This window comes from Hydra viridissima, unplaced genomic scaffold (genome assembly GCF_058129835.1).
Source record: "Hydra viridissima isolate aposymbiotic clone 2 unplaced genomic scaffold, HvirCarnegie_v1 scaffold_3, whole genome shotgun sequence".
NCBI lineage: Eukaryota > Metazoa > Cnidaria > Hydrozoa > Anthoathecata > Hydridae > Hydra > Hydra viridissima.
Genome location: NW_028324302.1, coordinates 7,663,973 through 7,689,185, shown reverse-complemented (window position 1 = coordinate 7,689,185; position 25,213 = coordinate 7,663,973). Strand labels below are relative to the sequence as shown.

The 25,213-nt window shown below is 28.0% G+C and overlaps 1 protein-coding gene across 8 annotated transcripts; it reads right to left on the bottom strand.

The window, feature by feature from the left end:
• Positions 1-1,462: 1,462 nt before the first annotated feature.
• LOC145201366 (inositol hexakisphosphate and diphosphoinositol-pentakisphosphate kinase 2-like) lies at positions 1,463-23,815 on the bottom strand. Of its 8 annotated transcripts, none has more exons than XM_090083213.1 (21): positions 23,692-23,815; positions 19,878-19,928; positions 15,824-15,987; positions 15,490-15,728; positions 14,523-14,871; positions 14,273-14,434; positions 11,639-11,958; positions 11,269-11,451; positions 10,830-11,059; positions 10,473-10,588; positions 10,079-10,194; positions 9,116-9,182; positions 8,761-9,044; positions 8,571-8,643; positions 8,344-8,468; positions 8,075-8,189; positions 6,947-7,098; positions 6,587-6,732; positions 5,637-5,714; positions 2,100-2,192; positions 1,463-1,808 (listed from the first exon to the last, which is right to left on the bottom strand). In XM_090083213.1, exons 3-21 carry the CDS (start codon positions 15,959-15,961, stop codon positions 1,666-1,668), a joined length of 3,129 nt encoding a protein of 1,042 aa, XP_089939339.1. In that variant the 5' UTR covers positions 15,962-15,987; positions 19,878-19,928; positions 23,692-23,815; the 3' UTR covers positions 1,463-1,665. The 8 variants fall into 8 exon arrangements, 7 of the variants coding, with proteins under 7 accessions (XP_089939339.1, XP_089939338.1, XP_089939340.1 ...); XM_090083212.1 differs by lacking the exon at positions 23,692-23,815 and adding an exon at positions 22,980-23,127; XM_090083214.1 differs by lacking the exon at positions 23,692-23,815 and adding an exon at positions 22,667-22,856.
• Between the last annotated feature and the right edge of the window lie 1,398 nt (positions 23,816-25,213).

Here is a 25,213-nt window from a genome sequence, read left to right as displayed (position 1 = left end):
TCTTAAGTAATCTGAAAATCGAGTATAATAATTACTTTATTTTGAATATCTGGACTGGAATACTTTATATTGTGTTTAGGCTAATGTAACTTTTCACTGAACATTGAAATTGAATTCTGCTAAAAAAACTTCAGGTAAAAAAATTATCATTATAAAAACTCGTGATTTGTTGTATACTCTAAATGACTGCTCCATTCGAGCGTTTTTTAAATGAGGCTTTGATTCAATTAAAAAATCGCTCAAACCTTTCTAAATTTTTCTCATTTGTTTCATTCAAAGTAACGCGATGCCTCCATTGTTCGTATACCTCAATTGTTCGTATATTAAGCAGGGCTAATCATGACGTGTTTAGGAACTTGTTTTGGAATTTCCTACCAACCTTCTATATCGTTACTCTAACTTTTAAAATAGTTATTTTTGTTACCAAACACCCAGTTAACTTCACAACGTGCTGCATTTGATTTTTTGGAATGACACAACCATATCATTAGTAAGTTCAAACTTGCCTTACTCGTTGTATTTAATAACTTACAAGAAAATGTCTATTTTTGGCCTCTAGGAAAACGTCCTTTTGGTCTACATGAACCGTGTTTAAAATATATCTCTTTGTGTTTGAACCAATAGTATCAATTAAATGCCTTCTATCAAAATATAAAATAAAATATAGCTCTTTGTGTTTAAATCAATAATATCAATTTAATGCCTTCTACCAGTTGGGTCTTCGATGTTCATATACATTACAACTAACTTGAGGAATCTAATGAATTTTGATCAGATAAAGCGGATACACGTTTTTACCTTCACAACTGCTGTCTCTTGGGGAATTGTATTTAATCTTAAATTAAACTAGCTCTGGTATCTTCTTTTTATGCAATCTATGTCTGATAAAACTTTGACATGTATTGCAATGGTGAAAATCTTTTATAAGTATAATCTACCAATATTTAAGCCGTTTTAAAAAAAGCTAAAACCTGTCGGCCAGTTATTACAACAAATTCCACAATAGTTCACGAATCACGACTTTTCGTGACTAACTAGATCACGATTCGTGAAGAGTCGCAAAGGAATTAAGTCATGTCTCTTCACGACTTTCGCATATCCTTGATTACGAAGTTCATTGATGCGTATTTTTTTATCGAATTTAACTTGTTATTCCTTATTATTTATTATTCCTAATTTTATTTATTACAGTTAATTCAGCAAATGAGAATTTGGTTGTGGTAATAGCTTGTAGAACTAAATGACCAATTTGTTTTTATATAACTTTCTTAACATAACAAATTGGCATTGAAAATCTTGAGGTTTTATTGATAGAGACTTATTTGAAAAAAAAAACTTTTTTTCTTAAAAAAACCTTTCAAAGTCTCTAAACGGTTTTGAGTTTCGATTCTTTTTTTTTTTAGGTAAATTTCAACTTAATTGTTTTTACAAAAACAAGTCTATGATTACGAAAACACCGATACAAGGATACAAATGATGTATTTGTTAATAAAACATAAATATTAAAAAATAATAACAAGTTTATTCTCCTAAACCTACTTTTCATAAATTTGATTTCAAAAAAATCGTTTTCGTTGTTGTTTGGGCTAAAATTTACAGAAGCACAGCTTTAACAACTTTCTTTAGACACTAAGATCTCCGATCCCAACCATTTTCGATCAAAACTCATTTTTTCTTTTTCCACGCATTTGATTGCTCATTTTTATAGCCTTCAGTCATGTGGTCGATGAAAGCATTTATCTGCTTTTGGCGCAAACAATTGTGAAGGACTTGTAAAGGATGAAGATTCGGTAGCATTTCTAACACTTCTAAAACCAACGTAAACTATTTGAATGCTATGACAATTAAATGTTTTGAATGCTATGACAATTAAATAATTAACGCGAGATGAAAACGCGAGAAGAAAACGCGTATGAAAGATCTTCTAATTACTAATCCTAATATCTGCAACTTTCGATCAGCAAATCTCTTGTAAGCACGCGCAATAACTATTTGGTTCGAACTTTTTACACTTTTTTTAAAACAGTATGTAAGTGAAAATCCATCTTACAGTAAAGGTTATAATTTTACTAAAAACGTTTTAAAATTCTTACACTTACCATCAAAAGGGGGTCTGTTCTCAGTAGCTATTACAGTGGATGGTTCATAGCACGGCACTACTCCACTTCCTCTCCGAGGTTTTATGCGGGTGCCTAATTGTAAGTAGTTAATGCTCAATCGTTGTGTATTTTTATATTATTTATGGATTACACAGAAAAACAAATACTATTGAAAAACGTTTTACATGGCTCGTAAAAAATCCAGAGATATAAATTTACAGGATTGTGTTTTGATTACGCATGGTACGAATACTAAAGAAACTTATCTGCATAGTTTGTAGCAGAAAAAAGAAGGTTAGACATTCTATTAGCGAAAAATATCAACCATTGGTTAAATGTTGATGATGCAGAGGATATTTTTCGGTAGCTGTTATGAGTTTAATAAATGATCGTTGAATGTTTAATGTTTGTTATGAAAATTTGGTTCTATAGATTATTTCTAATTTCCAACAACTTGTGCATTACAAAAAAATAAGTTTTAAATTCTTCATCTACAAAATCAAATTATGAATTTAAAAATTCATTCATATCAAGAAGTATTACAATTGAAGTAACAAAAAATATAAGCTCCTTCTGAGCTTAAACCACACCAGTGTTTTTTGACGGACTCCAACTATATATATGAAGACCACACGGGAAAAAACGGCAGAGTCACACTTTTGTAGTTTAGAGTTATTTAAATTTTAAAGTTTGAAACCATCTGCAATGGTAATTATGAAATAAAGTATCCCTGTCATTATTTTTGTTAGGAGATTGTCCAATTCACAGTCTAATTCTACAGAAATATTGCCTAAATCTTTTATACTAATAAAGCTATAAGAATATTTTGTAAGTAGGGTTATAATGGAGTCTGGTTTTTTTCCCTTGTTTTGTACATTTTCCTTTTTTTTCCATTGTTAACGTTCTTAAATTCAACTGAAAACTTATTAAACTAATTTCGCAAGATAATAAAGTAGCTGTTGGAATAAATTGATCATAGGGCCAGTGGAAAAGCATTCATCAGCTTGTTACCAGTGCTTACTAGGAGATTTTGTGGTCAGAGCAATGCCTACCCCAGTTTACCTTACCCCAACTAATCATACCCATCAAAGCTGAGTAGACTCAGTAGGACTTACACAAAACAACAAAAATTAACAAAACAGCAAAAGTACAAAAGGAAAATAGAAGAAAAAAAAATTAACAAAAATACGTTTGCATTATAAGAAATAAAGAACTAATTTTGATTGACTAAGAAAAGAAACCAAAGAATTAGTTTCTTTTCTTATTTTTTTTATAATATATTTAATTGTCTGGAAGTTCATCTAGTGGATCATCATTAGTTTCATCATGTTTCAAACTGTCATAAAATTCAGGCACTGATGTAAATTTTTTGAGGGCCTGAAGATCTTTGTATTTTGATAAAGAAATTGTAATTTTTTTCTTGTATAGTCTTACAGGCTCAACAATACTAACAGTTTTATTTGAAACCCTGGCATTGGAAAAAATAAGCCCAGCTAGAAAAGAATATTGCAAACCTTTATTGGACATTAAGTTAAACTTAGCCAATAAACATGCCCTATCATTTTGTTACGATTTCAAAACATTTAAATCTTGTAAATTTGATCCCATTGTGTGATTTAAAATTTTTTTATTCTTTTTAGTTTTTCTTTTGCTCTTCCAACTATTTTTCTCTTCTTTGGGGTTATTTGCAATATGAACTTGTTCAACAACATCCACCATCTTTAATGTTGTTTTCATCAGCGTTGCATTTCATTGGACTCTCAGATCACGTGATGCTTATTATCGCATTAGTTTTTGTGACTTAGCTTTTTTTCTTTGTAAATAATGGACTTTGCCTCTTTTTCCATTGGATAGGGTTTTTTTCTTCTCTAATTTTCCTTATTTTTTTTCGTTTTTTCACTTGAAAAGTAGTTTAGTACATACTATCTATGACTATATGTAGGACACAGGCATAAACTTAAAAAATTACAAAATGTGACTGCCGTTTTTTCCTGTGTGGTCTTCATATATATACAGTAGTGTGCAAAAGTAACCAGATAAGCGCATAACTTGAGACAACTTTTGAATGAAAAGTCAGATTTTCACTGGAGTGTCAAAAAATTGATTACAATTCTAAAAACAAATGAATTTTTACTAAATATAAAAATCTAATTTTAAAAGTTCATCTTATTGAAATATGCGCGTGCAAAAAGTATCCGGGCAGAATGTTATTTGGATCTGATGGTATTAGATATGTTCGTCGACCAAAAGGCCATAAAAACGATCCTAAATACCAGCTACCAACAGTAAAGCACGGAAGTGAAAACGTTATGGTCTGGAGTTGCTTCAATAAAGATAATATCGGTCCTATCCATTTGGTTGATGGCATAATGGACAAAAATATGTACAAAGATAACATTAAGGATGTTATGCTACCACATGCTAAAGATAAAATGCCTAGAGGATGGATATTTCAGCAGGACAATGACCCAAAGCACACTTCAACCTTTGTGAAAAACTTTTTCAAGACCAAAAAAATTTGATTAATGAAATGGCCTTCGCTAAGTCCTGACCTTAATTCTATTGAACATCTATGGGAACACCTTGATCGAGAATTTTCAGGTCGAACAATAATATGATTACGAAGCTGGTGGACTCAATGCCTTGTCGCTGTCAAGCATTAATCAATGCCAAGGGTTTCCCGAAGAAGTATTAAAGAATTTTACTTTAAATTACATTATTTTTAATCAAAAAATGTTTTAAAAAAAATCTACTTCAAATATTTTTTCTGCCCGGATACTTTTGCACATGCATATTTCAATAAAATTACCTTTTAAGATTAGATTGCTTATGTTTAGTAAAAATTCATTTGTTTTTAGAATTGTAATCAATTTTTTGACACTCCAGTGAAAACTTGAAAGAAATTGGACTTTTCATTCAAAAGTTATCTCAAGTTATCTGTTTACTTTTGCATGCTACTGCATATATATATATATACACACACACACACACACACACACACACACACACACACACACACACACACACACACACACACACACACACACACACACACACACACACACACATACACACACACACACACACACACACACACACATATATATATATATATATATATGACATAGGTGTAATTAATTTGTTTACATAGATCTATTAAATATGGGAAGAAGAAAAAAAGGGGGATAACAAAAAATATTTAAATTCGTGACATGTCTGTTTTTTCCCCTGTGGTCTTCAATTGTTAATGAAAAAAACATGACTAGTCTAAACTAAAACATTAACAACATAACAGTTTAAATGCTGCAAGACACTATGAAGCAATTTACAGTTATTAGCTCTTTACAAAAACTGGAATGTTAGCAGACAGAAAAACCAAACTTCCAAGTTTAGTTTTGACATACTAACATACAAGTTGATAATCTCAAGACTTGTGAAAAGACCAAATAAAAAAATCATTTGAGAATAGAGATAAAATTATCATAATGATAACCATTTTTAAAAAAAGATAATAAATTAAAACAAAGATTTAAATACCTGTTGAGAAATCACCAAAATTTCCACCACGCCGCAATTCTGCAAACACCTTCGTCTTTGCTTTCTGCTTCAGTTCAGCTAAATATGTAAAACAATTTTCTTAAATTTCACATAGAATTAATAAAAAATGATTTTACTAAGCCCACATATCACAATACCTTATTACGGTAAACAAATCTTATAGCCATGAAAAATTTATGATTTTTACTACTCAATTTGGTAAGACCTCAAATAGTGGGTTTTGCATCTTTTTTAAAACTCTTTAAAAAACTTTCATTAAATATGGTGAAAGTATATAATTATTCTTTAGTCTATTAAAATAAAACAATCTTCTACAACTTAATTCTAATCTCATTATCTTTTTTAATTTTTTCTTATTTTCAACAAGAATTGTCATTTTGACTAACACAAACAAACTAGAGATTTGTTACTTAATTTTTTCAAGTTATTATAGTAATAGCACTGGTTGACACTAAGATCCTCCCTTTTACTTTGATAAGTAATTTTTCTTAGTTTGAGAATGTTGATCCAAAATCTGAAAACTAAATTACTCTATCACTTACTAACTTTTTAGTGGCTTCAAGGTTAAAAAAAAAACACACACACATTTTATGTCACAGTGCCACAAACATGGTCAAAAAAGTTTTATGTCACAGTGCCACAAACATGGTCAAAAAAATTTTTTTGTACTTTGGAAGTCTTTTCTGAAAAATTGATAAGTGATGGACAATCTGTTCAGATTTTGGTCTGGCATCTTCAAATTAACAAAAATCACCTATCAAAATAAAAGAGAAAGAAAAGTTACGTAATATCAAATATGAAATGAATTTACTTGCATAATAATCAGGTTATTGAAATCATTTTTATAAAAAAAAACAGCCTGAAGAGGTTTTATCCATAACTAATTTCAAATGATGCTGTTAGAGTAAGATATTTGTAAAATAACCAACCAGCCTTTTGCTCATCGCAGGCCATCTCCAGTAAAACAGAGTCTTCTTCCACATACTTTTTAATCATATAATCACAATTATTTGATTTTGATTCTTCTTGCAGTTTTAGTACATCATCAGGAGTAATTGGACATTTTACACCAGGCCTAAAAGAAATTCAGATGGATTAGAAAAAAATAATAACTCGATATTACAAAAAATATTTGTATAGCAATATTTCACAGTACTGATATAATGTTCATAAAAAAATAGGCTTATTTACTTTGATTAAACTGTTATCACCTTTACAATTTTTTTATTTTCTTAAGTTGTTATCATCTTCACACTTTTTTTTACTAATTTAAGTTGTTATGTACTCACGCAAATAAAATTTCAATTTTGAAACGCTCATCAGATCCAGGATCAGCCTTCAGATCTTCGTATTTCATAATGACTATTTGTGTAAGGTAATTCAGCTCAGCAGTGTTGTTGAGAAAAGCTAAAGCTTGCTTGCTCATTGAATCTTCAGAGCCCTTTAACAATAATAAATTATGAAGATGGCCCCAGAGAAATTCAAAGAAGATAATTGATAAATTAAACCATTAACACAAACTGTTAATTATCTGTGTGTTAATATGAAAAATCCATTTTTAGGGATTGGAAAAATTAAAATATTAACTTTTTTTTTTTTTCATTCTATTTTACTATGCATTACTTAAAAACTTCCTTGATGGGTTTTAATATTTTTATTAAATTATGCTTACTTGTAGCTAATTAATTTTTCCCACATCAACAAGTGGAAATGCAACTAAAAAACCTAAATCCTTCTTCAGAAAGATAAGAATTTTACTAAATCAGTGGGAAAATGTGAAATGTTATTAATTGAAGCAAACTAGAGCAAAATTAATACATTCATTTTCTGAGACTTTTATCTTATAACAACATCAACCAGTTTGTGGATGGGTTTTAAATTTTCATAGGGATAAAAACTGGATTATAGCTGTACAAAACTGATAATATCTGCAGTTTTGTTTGCAGAAACAAGTATATTCTAGAAAAGTCTTTGTTAAGGCCTCAATTTAGAAAACATTCTCAAAAACAACATGTAAATTTATTTCATCCATTAAGCTCAATCATAAAGTTAAAAAAGAGGGCCCCTCAAAATCTATTTACACATGATTCAAAGCTAGTTGGCTAGTGCATCCTGAGAAAGTTGTAAAAAATTCTATTACTAAGGCTAATGCATCTAAGAAAGTTGTAAAAAATTATTACAAAAATTGTATTAAGTTGATTCAATAAAATCAGGCTTTCAGACCTGAGACAGGGCTCTTTTTGCATTTCAAACAAACTGAAAGTTAAGTCAGAGTAATTCAAGTAAGTTTTCTGCACTATACCATTTAAATATAATTTAAAAGTTTGGAGGAATGTATATAGGAGCAAGAGCTATGAATTCTCTAGACTTTTAGTCTTTCAACAACAAAAAATGGACATGTGTAAATTATAAAATACCTTAAACAGCCTCCCCTCTTTCAATGCATTTACTAAAGAATGGACATGGCTTTCACTGGTGATATAAAGACGAGTTCTCACATAACTATCAGGTGAATCAATATCACGCAATGCACTAAAGATTGAGTGCCAATTATTGTAATTACTTAAATATATTTTAACTGTTGTACATCATAAAGGTACTAAAACACCCAACAAAATATTGCATTAGACTGAATCAAACTGTACAATCTATTGCAGAAATACATACTTTGACATGAAATGCTTACGATTGATTTAAATTGTTCCCTTGTTGCATAGCAATTGAGTTCAAATCAGATTTAATTTTTAGCAGTAAATCACTACACATTTCCCTTGAGATTTTCATTTTATCTTCACTAGTAATCCCATACTCCTAAAAAAATGGCATGGTGATGACAAAAGTATAATCAAGCTTTATTTGTTGAAGATGTTTTATTGATAAAAATAATTCTTAACTAAAAAAAAAAGTAGATACCTGAGGGATTACTATATCAGCAAGAGATTTGGTGTCAGCATAAAGTTCAGGAAGCTTTTGCAAATTTAGAGCTCTATGTATGCAGAACAAAAACATACATTTCATGTTTTGAGAAGCGCAATTTTAAAAAAATGTCAAAAACTCAGAATCTTATAAATATTTATTTTTAAAATATTAAACATATTATTACGTATTATGGAGATAATCATATTTGACGCAGTCATAAATATCTGGTATTAAACTCATGTCAAACTCGTTGCCATTTTTAAAGTCTTTTTGAAGTTTTTCCCATCGGTGTTTTAAGTGATTCAGTCCTTCTCCATAATAACATTTACTTTCAAATTCTTGCATGCACATTAGCTTAATCTGTTCAACAATATCGCATACCAACTGATAGACTTTCTCACACTTCTTGTGAGGATTTTTTACATTTCGCATTGCCTGAGCAATTGCACCGTTTTTGGAAGTGGTAAACTTTAAAAAAAGAAACATTGTAATAATCATTTTAAATTATTTAGTATGCCAGAAAATAGTAAATCTCTTACATTTGTAATATCTTCTTCAGTGAAATCATCTTTTGAGCGCAATTTATCATGAATTTGTGATTTGACCCTAAGTAAGAAAGTGTTAGTTATTCAAGAAAGACATTAAAGCACATTAAAAAAACAGTAACTTTAAAAGACATTATTTGTTTTCTTTTTAGCTGCCATAATTGGTATATAAAATAGGGAGTGAATAATATATTATATTTTTAATAACATAATATTCATTAAATTATATGATTCATTTTTGATACTTTAGCACTTTGAAATATTTTAAGTTAATTAGTATTTTTTCATCAATTAAAAATACTTACTAAAAATAATACTATTCAGTTTTCATTATGCAAGTATTCTATTTATCATTTAGCTATTCATTTTGTAATACAGCAGTATTGGGACCTAAATTGGATAATTTGTGTTCAGTACTGCTATATTACTGGATGTAAACTTTGATACTTGTGAAAGTTTTTTTGCCTAGCCCATTTTGCATATTTGAAGTCTCATATTCAAATTAAAACACGAGTGATATACTTACTAAAAGCTTTTTTTTTAATATAGAAATATTGATCTGCATCAAGACAATACTGTATCAAAGCTGATCAAAGCTGATCAAAGCTGTTAAAATTGACAGTAATAATTTAATTATTGTAAAGGAGCATGTGGAAAATGACATTAATTATCTAATTATTATAAGTGGGTGTTGTAAAATGTGGCATTTATAACCTAATTATTGTTATCATTGTTAATGGTTAGTTTATTGGTGCGTGCTCTCCACAGACCTCTTTTTTATTATATATTCTGTTGGTGGAGCAGCTTAGACCACTCTTGTGTTTTATACAAGTTTAAATACGTAGTCTCTCCAAAGGATCAGTTTTCAATCCTCAAGATTTTACAAAAGCAATGTATTAAAGTAAGAAAATATAGTTTAATCTTTAACCAAAACATATCAAAGTTAAATATTATTACCTTTGCATATTAGCACTTATACTTGGTGGCATATCAAGAATACCAGTGACATACTTGTCATTTTTAACTAAGCTCACTAGAATTGGTACTAGTTCACCCTCTAGGTCTAACAAGCCCTGAACATACAAATTTTTTTTACTTACAAAATAATATGACAACTAGGTATACTGACAAGATAGATCATAAAAAAAAGAGCACCATTAATCATACCCATAACATTTAAAACTCTTTCAAAAAATTCATTTACTTTTATCATTTATATACATATATACTTTTATTAAAGTTTTTTTTTTTAAACCAAATAATTTTTTAAGAAAGAACCTGTTAATAAAATTTATCAATTTTGAAACAAAAGAATGACTTGTGATGGATTATTAATTTTTTTTTTTTTTACCTTGGCAAAAGCTGCAGCTGTCATTTTCACTCGGCCTTCATCAGAGGAGTAAATTTTCAGATCATGTCGATAGGTGCTGTGTAATCTTAAGAGACCTCCACCTGGCATCACACTACCTTTATACAAATGCATTTTAAAGAAATCCAGTTGATAAGGAAAGAAAATGAAGCTAATTGATATTTGCTATTAAAATTTGTGGATACTTTTGCTATAAGCATATAATGAAAATAAATGAGAACTTTTATAGAATGAGAAAAGTTCTTTTTTTTTGCACTACAAAAGTTATTGGATTTTGACTAAAAAATAGAATTCAAAGTAATAGGAAATATAAAACTGTCTATATAAGCATGATCACACCTTCTGGATAAAGACATCTATATGCCCTTCCAAGATCCTCAGCTTGTTTTCTTCCAAGTGGTGTCAATTCTCCTCCCCATTTTACAATAAGAAGTAATCTTGTTTCTTCTGTCTCCTTCTGCTGCTCTACCTTATTTCTTCCTCGTAATTTACTAATTATGCCAATGTTGCGTTTATCTGACATCGATTTCAACTGAATCTTTCTATTAATTCCATTAAAGTGTCCATACCTGAAAAGTAATTAAAAAAACTATAAAATAGATGGTAGTTCTGAAAAGAAAACTTAAACTTCAGAATTGAGACATTTACAAGTGAACAATTCTTTTGGTCTTAAAAATGATATAACAGGTTATAGCTACAAATACCTTCAAAACCACTTCTAAAATTTGTTATGTAAAAATAAAAACTTTTTACTATTATAATAAAGTTATAAACTCACATTTCTAAAACACTTTTCATTTTGTTGAGCTTAACTCTGTCTTCCATGATTGGAAGCAAACTTTGATCTGCCTCACCATCAAGAAGTCTGCATATATCTAACATTTCTTGCATATGTGTTGGAGTTTTAAGCTTGACACATCCATCTTCTAGCCCACCATGTTTTACAAAAATATTATGGAATCTTTAATAAAAAAAATATATTGAAAATTCAAATAACTAGAAAAACTTTCAAATAATTTTATCATTAACTTTAAGAATAAAATTAATAAGTTTGAACAAGAAGAACTAAGCATTTTGTTTGCTGATAAACATTAAAATTAAAATTTTAGTTTAGCAATAAATGTATAAAAACAAGTTTTAAATCTCACAATCGATGTGAAACGATCATCTTAATCTTTTGTTTAGGGGTGCGGTCACTATGGCGCATAACAGCAATCAAGCATCGCAACTCTGAACCATTTTCAGGTTTTATATTATTTTCTACTAATTCTTTTTTCTCTATTTCTTCTTTAGATGCAACAGTAATTTCTTGATCAGGAGGAGTGAGATTCTTAAGAAAGATCTCAGCAAGAAGCTGAGCACAGTCATCATAGTATTTTTGAGAAGTTTTAACAAAACTAAAACCATTTACATCACATACAAGAGATTTGCCATTAGCACGCAATAGATCAAATCCACAAACAGTTTGCTAAGTATCAAAAATTAGGTTCAAAAATTACAAAAAGAAAAACACCATAAATAATATGTATTAAGTTTACATCATAAATAAAAAAAAAAATTAAAATGAATAAAAAACTTGAAATTATTCAAAATTTCAACTAAATTCTTTTTAAGCTTGAATATTAAATGTCTAAGGTAGTTTCAAAATTATAACGATAAAAAATTCTCATACAATCAAAAGGTTTGGGAAATTGTTCCCTTCAAATCTTTCCTGGATAAAATGTTGGATATTCACAAGTTTTAACTACAGAGAACCTTCATCAACAGAAGATAGAATTTTATTAGGATTCAAAGAAAAATCACTTCCCAGAGTAATTCTAAAATTATCTCAAACAAATATTAAATTGCTTTGGTGTATTGAAGTTTTCTAATCTTCCTTTTTTTTTTCTTTTTTTTTTTTTTTTTTCTAAATTATTATGAAGCATTTTAAAGCAATATATAATCTAATCATTTATGGTTAAGTTCTACAATGAAGCAATAAAATCCTTATATCTGTCAAATAAAGAAGTTAACCAAACTTTAAAGATGCATAAAAAACTAAAAAACTTATCTGAAAAGCACCATAAAATCCTTATTAAAGAAACTGTTAAAATGTCCAGAGATTGCAGTACATGGAAATACTTAAATTGCACTACCGTAATATTTTTTTACAGAATAAGAATAAACGTATTTAAAAGAATGTTTACACTTGGCCAAACCATAGTTTAGTTAAATCCACTAGAAATGGTTTACAAAGAGAAGTTAGCATGATCAGTTAAAATTCTCTTTAACAACAATATCAAAGTAGTATTTTTAAATTAATTATCTTATGATGTATTATGTTAACTTTAATTTAAAGTTGTATTTTTAAATTAATTATCTTATGATGTATTATGTTAACTTTAATTTAAAGTAGGAAAAGACTATTTTCTGGGACTTTGTTTAATAAAAGGAAAAAAATTCTTTAAATAATGCTAAGGATATTTTTTTGCACTTCATTTTTTGTTTTTTGTTACTTCAAGCTGAAACAATAAAAACTTTTAATTATTAAAAAAAATGTGATAACTTCCAAAAAGGCTTTTTAATTTCTAGTTATTGTAAGATGTTTCCAATGCTTTATGCATTAAGTGGGCATATTTAATCACTACTTATAAGTAGTGTTGTTATGACTTTGAAACTATTCGACTGTTGACTAAATTAATTAACGTATTTTTCAAAGTCGACCAAAATTGACAAATACATTTTTTAAGTCAATTTAATCAAAATATTTGAATAAGATTTTTCATTCAAATATTTCAACTAAAAATCAAGCAACATTAATGTATATGATTATAATATTTGAATATTATAATCATATACTTTAATGTTGCTTGACAATTTATTTTTTAGATGCTATGAAACAAATAGCACTTTAAGAGAGTAAACAAAAAAGCTAAAATGTCCATTCATGTTTTTTTTCTTTACTTGTGATAGTATTTTCTGTTTTATTTTTGTTTGTTTATTTGATTTTGATTCATCTAATCTATTAGATGAATTAAAATTGAATAAACAAACAAAAATGGAAATTACTATCACAAAGTAAAGAAAAAAAACATGAATGAACATTTTATATAATTTTTCACAACAATTAAAGCAAAAAATTACCAAAAAATATAATAAGAAGCGGTCACATAGGTAGGTGGGGCAGATGGGGTGGTTAAACCTTTTTTGCGGTAGCAGATTTAAAAAACTTTTTTGCATCCTTAACTGAGTACCATAACATATTACTTAACATTTTGTTTTAAAAATGTTAAGTAATGTGTTATGGTTCTCAGTTCAGGATGCGAAAAAGTTACTATAATGAGAAAAAGGAAGCATTAATGAAGTGGTGCTACATACAGTAAGTTAAGTTTATGTGATACAGCAAATTAGGTTCAATGTTCAGATATTTTGGTTGAATTTAAAAAAACCATTATGAATGATAATCTTACGAATGGTTCAATCTTTATAAATAATTTATCTTTACAAGATAAACTACTTATAAAGATATCTCTTTACTAATTGATCACCATCATAACAATATTAGAGATTGATAAAGTTAAATCAAGTGAAAAAATTGAAATTAGGATTTTAGGATGATAACCCAACTAAATCGACTTTTAGTCAATCAGTAGAAGACCCATAGTCAATTAAATCGACTATTCAATTTTTCAAAGTCAACTAATTTTGACTTTCAACTAGTTGACTTTTAGTCGATTTAGTCAAAGTCAATAACAACACTACTTACAAGCATCTCTTTACTAAATAATAACATAAAACTAAACCTTGAATGCTCTGCAGACTTTGTGAGCAACCATCTTTTCAAATCTGTTCAAGATAACTGGGTATCTGACTTCTTTACCATCTTTAGTACGATCAACTTTTCCGTCAAGAAAAGGTGATTTACGTGCCTCTGCATGTGCATATTCTCCTCCAACTGTATACACCTAACAAATTTCAAAAAAATATATTTTAACAAAGATATTAGATGTTAACTTAACATTTGTTTCATGTGTAACAAAAATCAATGCTTACCTTGACATCTGTTCCATTTGTAGGCATAAAATCCTCATAAATAAATGATCCATTTCTGCGAATATGACTACGAGGTGAATGCATACTACTTTCATTCCCATTTTTTCTAAATAGAATTTGACAACCACCACCAGCAAAAGAGGGATAGTAAATAAAAACATTATGATCCTCTGCATTTACAGGTTTTTCAACGAATGGTTTTTTAAATGTTACTCCATTTACAATAATAACATCATCATGTTCAGTGATTTCCTGTCCTAAAACTGGTTGATTATCATCATCACGCTCAAATATGGCATATCGTGGTGTTTCAATCCGGGCCATTTCAAGCATTTTGTATACTCGCCTTCTGCAAATTAAAATTTTGAATGCATTATTGTTCTTGTTGAAGAACAAAAGAATCAAGAACTTAAAGAACTTAAGTAAAATATATAACTGAGTGTATGTATGTATGTATGTATGTATGTATGTATGTATGTATGTATGTATGTATGTATGTATGTATGTATGTATGTATGTATGTATGTATGTATGTAATTTAAATTTGAGCTTTTTCTATAAACTAGTATTATGTTATAACTTTTTTGTGTTAATTGAATGAATTGTGAGCTATATAAATGTTTTACTTTATGTTAACTACTCTATGCTTCATTAAAAATACAATTTTAAATCAAATTTATTTTTGCATGGTAATTTGAAATGGTATCACCTCACAATTTTTTGCTAATGTTCTAAATGACCTCATAGTTAATGTCCAATTTGTTGAAACCCCAGAAGTATTAATTTATTAAATGAAAAGGAAAAGAAAATAGAGACTAAAGTTTTTTAAAAAAATGCATTATATATACAATTTTTTTATAAATAGATCTTGTTTGTGCACGTACTTACATATGCATAAGTATACTTTATATCTATAAATATGTGTAAATATATTTAAGTATGAATACATCTCATGATCTCAAATTACCTGTCTAAAAGACAATCTTGAGTTTCAAGATCATTTAAAACAAATGGCTTCCTTAATTTTGTATATGCAACTGCTTTTTCTAATGGAAAGCCAGTGGAATAAAATGACACTAATGCATCCACAATTGGCCAATCTTCCACAGGTACCTCAAGGATTGTTTGATCAGAAAATGTGATTAACTCTAGATGATGGTAAAATTTAAGTCGTTTAAGAATCTCTTCCATTGCACTAGATTTAGTCTAAATTCAAAAAGTATAGTTAAGCCCACTTTAATGGAGCTAAGTTTACTAAATTTTAGGAAGTATACATGTACTAACATATTGAACTATTTAACCTTTTTGCTCATAGCACATATTCCCACTTTTACTTTCCAGCTTTTTCTTTGTAGCTCTAGACCATTTTCTAGGTTGCTTTCATGAATAGAAAGGGTTTTCCTATCTTGAAACAGGTCAGCATGAATGCCTTCCTCCATTGCATAATATAATCTGCAGTTGTACCCTATTCAATTTTTAAAATATTTTATATTATATTATATATATACATATTTATAGACACACACATATATACATATAATATACATAAAATATACATATACATATAATAAAATTTCTAAAGTGATTTTGAATTGTAATAAATGTATATATGTATGTTATTCAGCTATTATATTTAAAGTGATTTTCTAAGAAAATAACTGGCCAATAAACTGTGTGTTTAGACAGTTTTTTAATTAAAACAAGACAGATCTCCAAATAGCAGACATTGAAAGTAATGATTATTAGCCATAGTTCAGTCACTATAAAAAATGGTTACAGTGATGAAATTTGTTAATGTAATCAAAGTTAAAAACATAAGTACAAGGGTTGATGGAATCAGATATCAAACTTTTAATGCGAAGACATAGTTTTTGAGTTTCAAAGGAATTTAAAAGATTATTGGGAGAATGCCTTTTAATTAATGAAAAAATCTAAGCTTCATATTTATTTTTTACCTATACACAATAGGGGGTTCAATTTTTTCACTTAAAAAATGAATGGGTATATTTTTAAAAGCTGACATTATTAAATTTGTTTATAGAAATACATGCTTTTAGATCTTTGGTTGCAAAAACATCCCCCTGTAGAAACAAGCTAAAAAGGTAACATTTTTTACATTTTTTATACGTTTTTTATTGTTTTGCATGATACGAATAATGGTAATGTATAATTTTATGTATAAATTGTTTAAATTCATCAAATACTAATTGCTTCTGCAAGTGTCATCTTTAATTGTTGTTTGCTGTCAAAATAAGTGTGTTCAAATCAAGGTGATTATTTTGCGTTTACTAAAATCTACAATTAACATAATTAAAACAAGTTATTTATGTGCGCTTAAAATGTAAAATAGATTTAATTTTAAGCTTTATATGTAACTTACAATTTCTAAAATATAAAGTATACGTTAATTATAATTAACGTATACTTTATATTTTAGAAATGTCAAGAATAAGCTCACAGAAAGCTGAAAAACCTGAAAATATCAAAGCCTGGTCTCAAAATCTAGTCCACTTTGAGAAATCAACAAGATCTCACATATTATCTGAATTATCTGATTTATGGCTCAAGCTTAGTTTACCAAAAATAAATGAAAGATCTATAACAAAAAAAGTGGAAATTCTCATTAACAAATATCATTCAGTTCAAAAATCTAAACAATGTCTTGAAGAAAAGTGGGATTATCTATTTGATATAACTAAAGTAAGTGGTAACTGGCTTAGCAATGAAGACAAAGCATTTTATTTCTTACAAGTGGATACTAATGGTCAAGTTGGTTATTGTACATCAAAAACTGTTAAAGTACATTCATCTAAGGCTGGCAGGAAAGACCTAGCAAACCTGAAACAGACACAGTAGAAGGTCAGTGACAACAATGAAGGCAATGAACAAAATGATGAGCAAGATTCTAATTATATTCCTCCAGACAAAAAATTTAAGAGAAAATATGAGAACACCACTGTGGCTGTTAACTTAGTTAAGAAGTCAAAACTAAGTATTAAGAAATCAGCAGAAGTTAGCAAAAATTTATCTGAATGTGGTATCAATATACATACCCCATCTAAATCTGGGACTTATAGAGCTACAATGTCAGCAGCTCAAAAAATGGAAAAGCACATGATAAGTAATTTAAAAAATGAGAATTAGGTGTTGCATTTTGACGGTAAAAGAATGTCAGAGAAAGAGTATCAAGTCTTGGTTTTAAAAAATACAGAAAAGGAGGTGAAACTAGCCATTTTAAAACTGGATGATGGGAAAGGTATTAGTATTTACAGTTAAATAGTTAAAGTGTTGGATAAATTTCAACTATGGAGTAGTATTAAAGTTATAATATCTGATACTACAAGTATCAATACTGGGAGTAGAAATGGAGTTGTAATTCAACTGCAAAGAGAATTTGAAAGAAAAAATCTTGAACCATTTCAATTTATTAGTTGTCAGCATCATGTGTTGGACACAATTTTGAAACATACTATGAATAAAATTCTTAAAGAAGGAGTGTTAAAATCGCCAGAATTACATTACAAATTTATTGAAAACCTGCAAAAAAAATTATGAAAATTTGAAGTCAAGCTTCAAGCAAGGTGAACAAATTTGTAAAGTGAAATTTGTAAATGGAGAGACAACATGGAGTTTTTGTTTATGAAGGTGAATGGCAGCTTTCCAGCTATAAACTTCAAAATTTTGCCATTGTTGCACAATGCCAGATTGGAATTCAAGAGCAATCTATGCCCTTCTGGCTTTTATTTTAAATATATCGGATAATAATCAATTGCGCTTGATTTGTGATTTAATTGCATCAACTTGGTCTGATATATGCTTTTCTGTCATGCAATATTCAGAACATGATTTTAAAAATTTAGAACAAGCAACAACTTCAGCCATGAAGACCTTAAAAAGATTTTGATCACAGGAGCCCAGCAGAATACAAGGAATTCAGAGATCCAATATTTGTGCTGAATGAGCCATAAAAGTTATGCAAGAAATTCATGCCAGAGATGTAGACAAAATGAACTACATATTTATTCTGCAAAACAACTTTTAAATTGTATCTTGTTTAACTGAGAGTTATTTTGTCAAGATAAATTGTTATTTATCTGCTAATTTGTTGATTTTTATGTATTTCTCAAACAAAAACATATTTTTCTAATTACGGGAGACATTTTTGTAATTTGAGTCAACTTTTAAAATCAGTAATCTAATGTAGAATGTCTAATTTGGCACTATACCCAAGTATAGTTGTGAAAACGGTGCTATTGAATGCACACTTAATGGGGAGTAAAACCTGATACCTGTATAGCAAAATTAATAGTGTAACTAATGTATTTTTTAAAAATGTTTTATATACAAACATTGTTTTCCCTCAAAGTTGCTTAAACGGAAATTCAATTGTGATTAAAATTGAATATATCTTCTAAAATCTCTAATTTTTCAGTCGTATTTTTTAAAACACTGTTTGCATTTGAGTTAATTTGTACACAATTTTTAGGTTATGAATGTTTGTTAAGTTAGTTAGCAAGACTTCTTTGAATTTTTTAATGATGATAATTCTGTTTTTGAAGATGTAGCATCCTATGCAACATTTATTTTTCAGTTATTTCATCAAAGGTGACTTTGTTTTGAAACAATTTATTTTTTAGTAGTTTGTTTTTTTTTAAAATTGTAACTAAAATTAACTTGCTACAGAAAAGTTACTAGATTAAGAATAAAAATTACCAGATTAAGAGTAGGAACTTTGCAGTAAAATAACACCTGCTAACCTAATGAAGTTCAATAAATCACTGTATTACAAACTATAAATTAAGATTTAAAAAATTGTAGGGCCATTACTATTTACTTACAAGACTTCCAAAAGAATTTGGAAAGTTTCTTTATTAGATTAATTGAATAAAAATATCAACTACCAGTCTGATAAGATAGATATAGATATGTAGATTTTTAATCATTTATTTAATTGAAACACTCTAATTTTAGGTGATCACTTTAATGCTTTATCTTATTAAGCAATTCACCACCTTAATGAATTATTTAGTAAAATCACTAAAAAACAAAAAGTATTTAGCTACACTAACTCAAACTTTTTTTATTTTTAGTTTTTGGTGTGATTGCCAATATCATACAATTAGTGGTATAAGTAGAACTTTAATTTCTGTTTAAAAACAAAATATTTGTTTCCTTTAAGCTTTAAATTATTTATACCATTAAAACTATTATTAAATTAAACACAATTAATTTATTTTACTTCAAATTTTTTAAATCTTTAATAAAACAAAAAACCCATGTGACAATATGAAACATAAATGCATAATCTAAATAGTTTTAGCCACTTTAATAAGGGTTCAAGTATTGTTAGCTCACTTTTTCAGTAGCTCAACTTCCAGCAACACACATACGAATATTTGATAGCATCTAAATGCAAAAAGTAATGGAAAAACTTATGAATATGCATAATATTACATAAACATATCAAAATATAAAACTCTACTTTACATTGTATTAGTCTGTTTTTAAAAGTAGTGATAACTGTAGCTTTTGCTGCTTTTAGGTAAACAGTAGTATAGTCTTATTGGTGCTAATCAGTTAGACTTTCTAAATAATGTATACTGTCTCTTATATGAATGATTATACTATAAGCTATGTCAGTTAAACTATAATAAAATGGTATTAATTAGGGAGGGGAAAAGTTTACTAGCTACACCAAGACATCCAGATCAGAAATATACTAATATAGTTTCTAAATGATGGCATTAGACGCTTATCGTTATCGTGCGTGGTTAGAAATATATACATACCACTAACTTACCTAGGTATAGCTAGCTGGATGTAGATAGATAATGCAGTCTACATGCTTTGAACAATAAAATCGCAGGATATATTAATTTCAATTTCTATGTAAATTGATGCCATATTATAACAGCTAAAAAGCTCTTTTCTGAACTCTGTAAATTTCTTTCCACACTCAAATTATAAAAAATATGACGCTACTTTTTGTTTATATGCCGCCAGCTTCTTCGACACTAAGTAATTTTAAAAAAAACATAGCAACCGAAACAAGAGAAGTCCGAGTTCTAGATAAGTGAAATTAGCCTGTGCAAAAAAAATAGGTTTCTTTTATTTCAGGGATACAATTTACTTGCTAATCATTATGGGCGGTGACGGTGTAGATCCCCACTACAGTATCACTGCCCATAATGATTATCAAAATTATAACAGGTGTCCGGATTGCCTGGCACCTGTTAAAAATATCATGTGGATGCCAGTAATGCTTCAGGCACCTACAGATATTAATATAAAAAAAGAAAAATCATATTTAAAGTAATTTAGATTATTATACAGTTATAATAATTTTCCAACAAATTCCTTTTTGAGAGTTTTAAAAACCAATGCAATGATACTCAGTCGTTTCATCATCTGGTGCAACGCATTTTGTTTATAAAAATTAGTTAAGCTTTTTCATCTGCAAAAAGATCGTTTGAAGAATGTTTTTCAACTTTTAGAAATGTTAACATATAACTTTGACTCTATGAGCAGAAATGTAAAATTAATATTATGATTGTTTTGTTGTATCGTTAATGTCATAAAAATCAAGGAGTTGATAAATCAATCAAACCATTTTACAAAGTATGGCTTGAGTACAAAATAAGATCCTCGTAAAATAAACGAGAACTCAAAATTCATTATAACTAATTTTGTAAAATTCGTATTTGCGTACATTTTTAGCATTTATACTTAAACTCAAGAGGCACCCACTTATTTAAGTACGCTGCGCCGTCTCTTTTAATGGTGATAGTTTTTTACTTTACTTAAAATTTAAGTTTTTTATGTAAAGCTTTACTTTAAAAATAAATTGCATTAGAAAAATGCATTAGAAACTTTTTTGGTGACTGTTGATTAACGTATGTTAAACCTCTTCTGTATTTTAACTAAAATAGGAATAGACGGCTCAGGCTAATCATAAAGTTGCTATTGAATGTATGTTTCCTAGATTTGATCATACTGCCTCTTTTTTTATTGACAGAATCAAATCTTAGCAATAAACGCTGGTTTTTTAAGTTGAAGATATAAATGAACCGACGATCAACAATAGATTAAGAAAGGTTATCTGATTTAAATCTTCTAAGCATGGAAAGATTTGAAGATATTGATTGGAAAAGGCATAAGAATATTTACCAAGGTGAAGGGATGAAATGTGCTATAATTGTTTTACAAATTGATAAAGCATTTTATTTATCAGATTCTTAATTTTATATTTGAGTAAAAATCTTCTTTTTTTTTTGCTGCCATTCATAAAGAATTACTTTTCTTCTACATAATGATAAAAGGCCTAAAAAACCTTCAGACCTGCCACTGTCTAGATTGTAATAGTTTTAGCAAGAAATTTATTTCTAAAAATGTTATTATTTTAAAAGTAAAAAAATAAGCTTTCTTTAGAAATTATATGAAATATAATTCCAAATAAATTAAAAATCCATAATATTGGTTAAGAATGTTTTTTCATTTTTTGCATATCTAAATATAGTTTTAAATATAGATTTTTTTAAATCTAAATATAGTATTTGTAATCTGAAAATATTGGCAAATCTTTTTCATATCGCGCAGATCTGAGCTCTAGCATAAAGTAAGTGTAAAATGCCCAAAATAATCAGTATCTCATTTTTACGGTTAGTAATAATTTTTGGTTTTAAATGAATACATGTTTTGCAGCTTCCTCACTATGTTGTACATCTGACCAAAAAATTGATAATAAATCAAACTTACAGATTTTTACACAGAGCTCTTGAGAGATAGAAAAAATACCAATAATAATATAAAAATGCTGAATTCTTGTAATCAGATTTGCAATTGTATGTAACTGTATGTAACGTCAAATAATACTTAGTCAGCAGACAAACCTAATGGTTTTATCACTTAATTATATTAAATAGAAGATTATTACTTTCAATTCTGAATTGTATAGCCCGGTTAAAGAAGGTTTATACGTGTCAGGATGTAATTTGAATAATTTGCAAATGTTAGGAGAGGTTTTTATTTAATGTTAAATTTGACTGGAATCAAGTAATTTTCCTTTTTGTTAAAAAAAAGTGCAAAAGGTTTGCTTGGCAAATGTATATTACTGTTCTTTAAGAATTAGAAACTCTTGTTATTACCTCTAATAGTAACTCCTTCTGTAACTATTCATCATTGTTATTTGAATTTTTATAAGTATTCAGTTGTCTTCGGTTAAAATTACGGTATCAACATTAGTTTTGAGGAGCAGTTTAATCTTAAAAAATCCATTATTAAACAATGATCTTTAACTTCCGGTGGGTTTCATTTCTTAATACTTTATTAGTTACTGAAAGTAATGAAGTTTGCATAAGTATTGTGTACATCTAGGTTTGTTCCGAATTTTACCCATGTATAATCTTAAAGTAAACTCCTTTATATCTATGCTCTACATTAACAAAATCAACATTATACCTTTTTTAAATATCAACCTCTAAATGCTACTTTGCTGACTAACTACAAGCCAAAGATATAGTTAATTGAAAAAGCCTTTGACTTTTGTAATTTAAATTTTAAAAAATCTTTTCGTCGTACTTTTACGTTTTTTAAAACCACTATTTGCATAAATCACATTGATTGATAAAGATATTTTGTAAATTATTAATAATTCAGTAATTTTAAATAATTAACACATATAAAGCTCAATAGGAAAAAAAAAAAAAGAAAAGATATTTCTGATTAAGAAAGTAAAAGACTCAAAAAAGAGCAAAAATGGTCTTTATTTCACTTAATTCTTTTGTGACTTTAAACGGAAAAAAACCATTCACACGATTTTTCGAACTTAATATCGTTTTTATGTACTTACAATATTTTTATTAAGAATCTCTATTTTGTTTTTCAGAGAAAATTTGTTAGAAAATCGTGAAAAATTTTAACACACATGAACCCGCTCGTTAAATGACGCAAGAAATTTTTATTTATGTAGAGAGTTTTAAGTCAAACAAACAATGAAATCGAAATCCCCCTTCAAAGTCTCAAGAGAGTTACTTTCTTTAAGTGAAGCGATTTAATATAATCTGTATTTTTAAATATTGGTATAAGATTAATTTATACCAATATTTAAAAATGCAGATTACAAGATTTTTTTTTTTTTTTTAAATCATACTGCAAATAATACATTTCTTACCTTGATCTTCATTTGATTCAAGTTGTAATTTGTTAAATGCAATTTTAAACTTCTCCAATTTAATTTAAAATACTTCCTTGATAAAATCTGGACCGTTTAAAAGTCGATTTCATGAAATCGGATTTACTTTAAATATAGAACAAAATGTGTTATGTTTGTGGCATTATAAAGTTTATTTCCTTATTTAAAATCACTCTTTTTACAAAAGAAAAAGCAAAAAAAGACAATTGTAATTCACCAAATACTTTGATGATAGATTTAATTTAATTAACTTTTCTAATAAAAAGTTTAATAAACCTTTGAATAAAAATTTTAATGACGTAGTAAACAGTATAAACATAAGAATGTCTCCAAGTCATATAAAATAAAATTTAAAAAACTGCACAAATAAGACCAGAGAGAGGCTACAGAAAAATTTGTTGCCTCTTTCTGATTTTGTCTCCAAATCATATTAAAAATAGTTTAAATAAAATTAAAAATACTAGAAAGAATCTGCAAATTTATTTCGAAAAAAATCGTTCATCTTTCTACCTAAGTATGCAAACTTAAAAATATAATGGTGCTGATTTTGGCGATCTTTCCGATCATGTTTTGTTGTTACTATACAAATTAATTACAATTATTAAATATGATGCAGCACAAAATTAATATTTAAAAAAATCAAGGTCATAAGAGCTTATGAATAAGTAATAAATTCAACATTTTACTTTTAGTATTTGTGGTGTAACGTTGAAACCAAACGAACAGTTTATATTAAAAAATACGAAGAGTGTTTTATTGTCAGGCGACGTCGTTTTATTGTCAGACGACGTTGCAAGAGTGAAATATCGATGTGGGAGGTGATAGTAACAATATGGTCTCTTATCATTTCTTAATATTCGTATTGGTTGTTTCTGATCAAACATGCGTATTGTGTCGCTAACATCTAAATTTATTATTTAAAGGAGCTTGTATGGCTTTTTTTATTTAAAATGAATTGTTTTTATTTGTAGTTTGAAAATTTAGTCCAAATTAACTTTGTCATAAATTAAACTTGGCTTCTTCCCTTAATCTTTCTTCATTTTTTTAGGATATTACCTTTAGAAACTTTAAACAACGGACACATTTTTCAATGTAAAAGAAGAAACAAAGAAAAAACATCCCTAAATTTAAAATCCGTAAAGTTTTCACTCAAAATCAATTTCATAACATCTTTAGGAAAAAGCTCAACTTATATACCAGCATGACATATCATAAAAAAATGTTCAGTAAGGTAGCTAGTGCAAAGTAGCTTTTAACTTTTATTTGCTTATCATTAATGTCAAAGACTGATCTGGGAGAATAAAGAAATAAACAATAAACAAAATACTGATCAAAAATTCTCTCCTTGCTTAAACATTAACAAGTCATTAAAACAAATAGTTTAAAAACGCGGAATATTGATTCAAAGCTAAAACAAGCGATTTTAATTTTTCGTTATGAACATTTAATTAAACAGAATTTGCACGCAGCATTAAACTGTTGTGTGTTTTATGAAATACGT

Excerpts from the sequence above, each read along its gene's own strand:
- LOC145201366 (XM_090083213.1), bottom strand. The coding sequence starts at position 15,961 with ATGGAGGAAGGCATTCATGCTGACCTGTTTCAAGATAGGAAAACCCTT. Across the intron at positions 11,959-14,272 it reads AAGTCTGCAGAGCATTCAAG|CAAACTGTTTGTGGATTTGA; the intron begins GTTTAGTTTTAT and ends TTTGATACTTAG. Across the intron at positions 2,193-5,636 it reads TTTTGGTGATTTCTCAACAG|GCACCCGCATAAAACCTCGG; the intron begins GTATTTAAATCT and ends ACTTACAATTAG.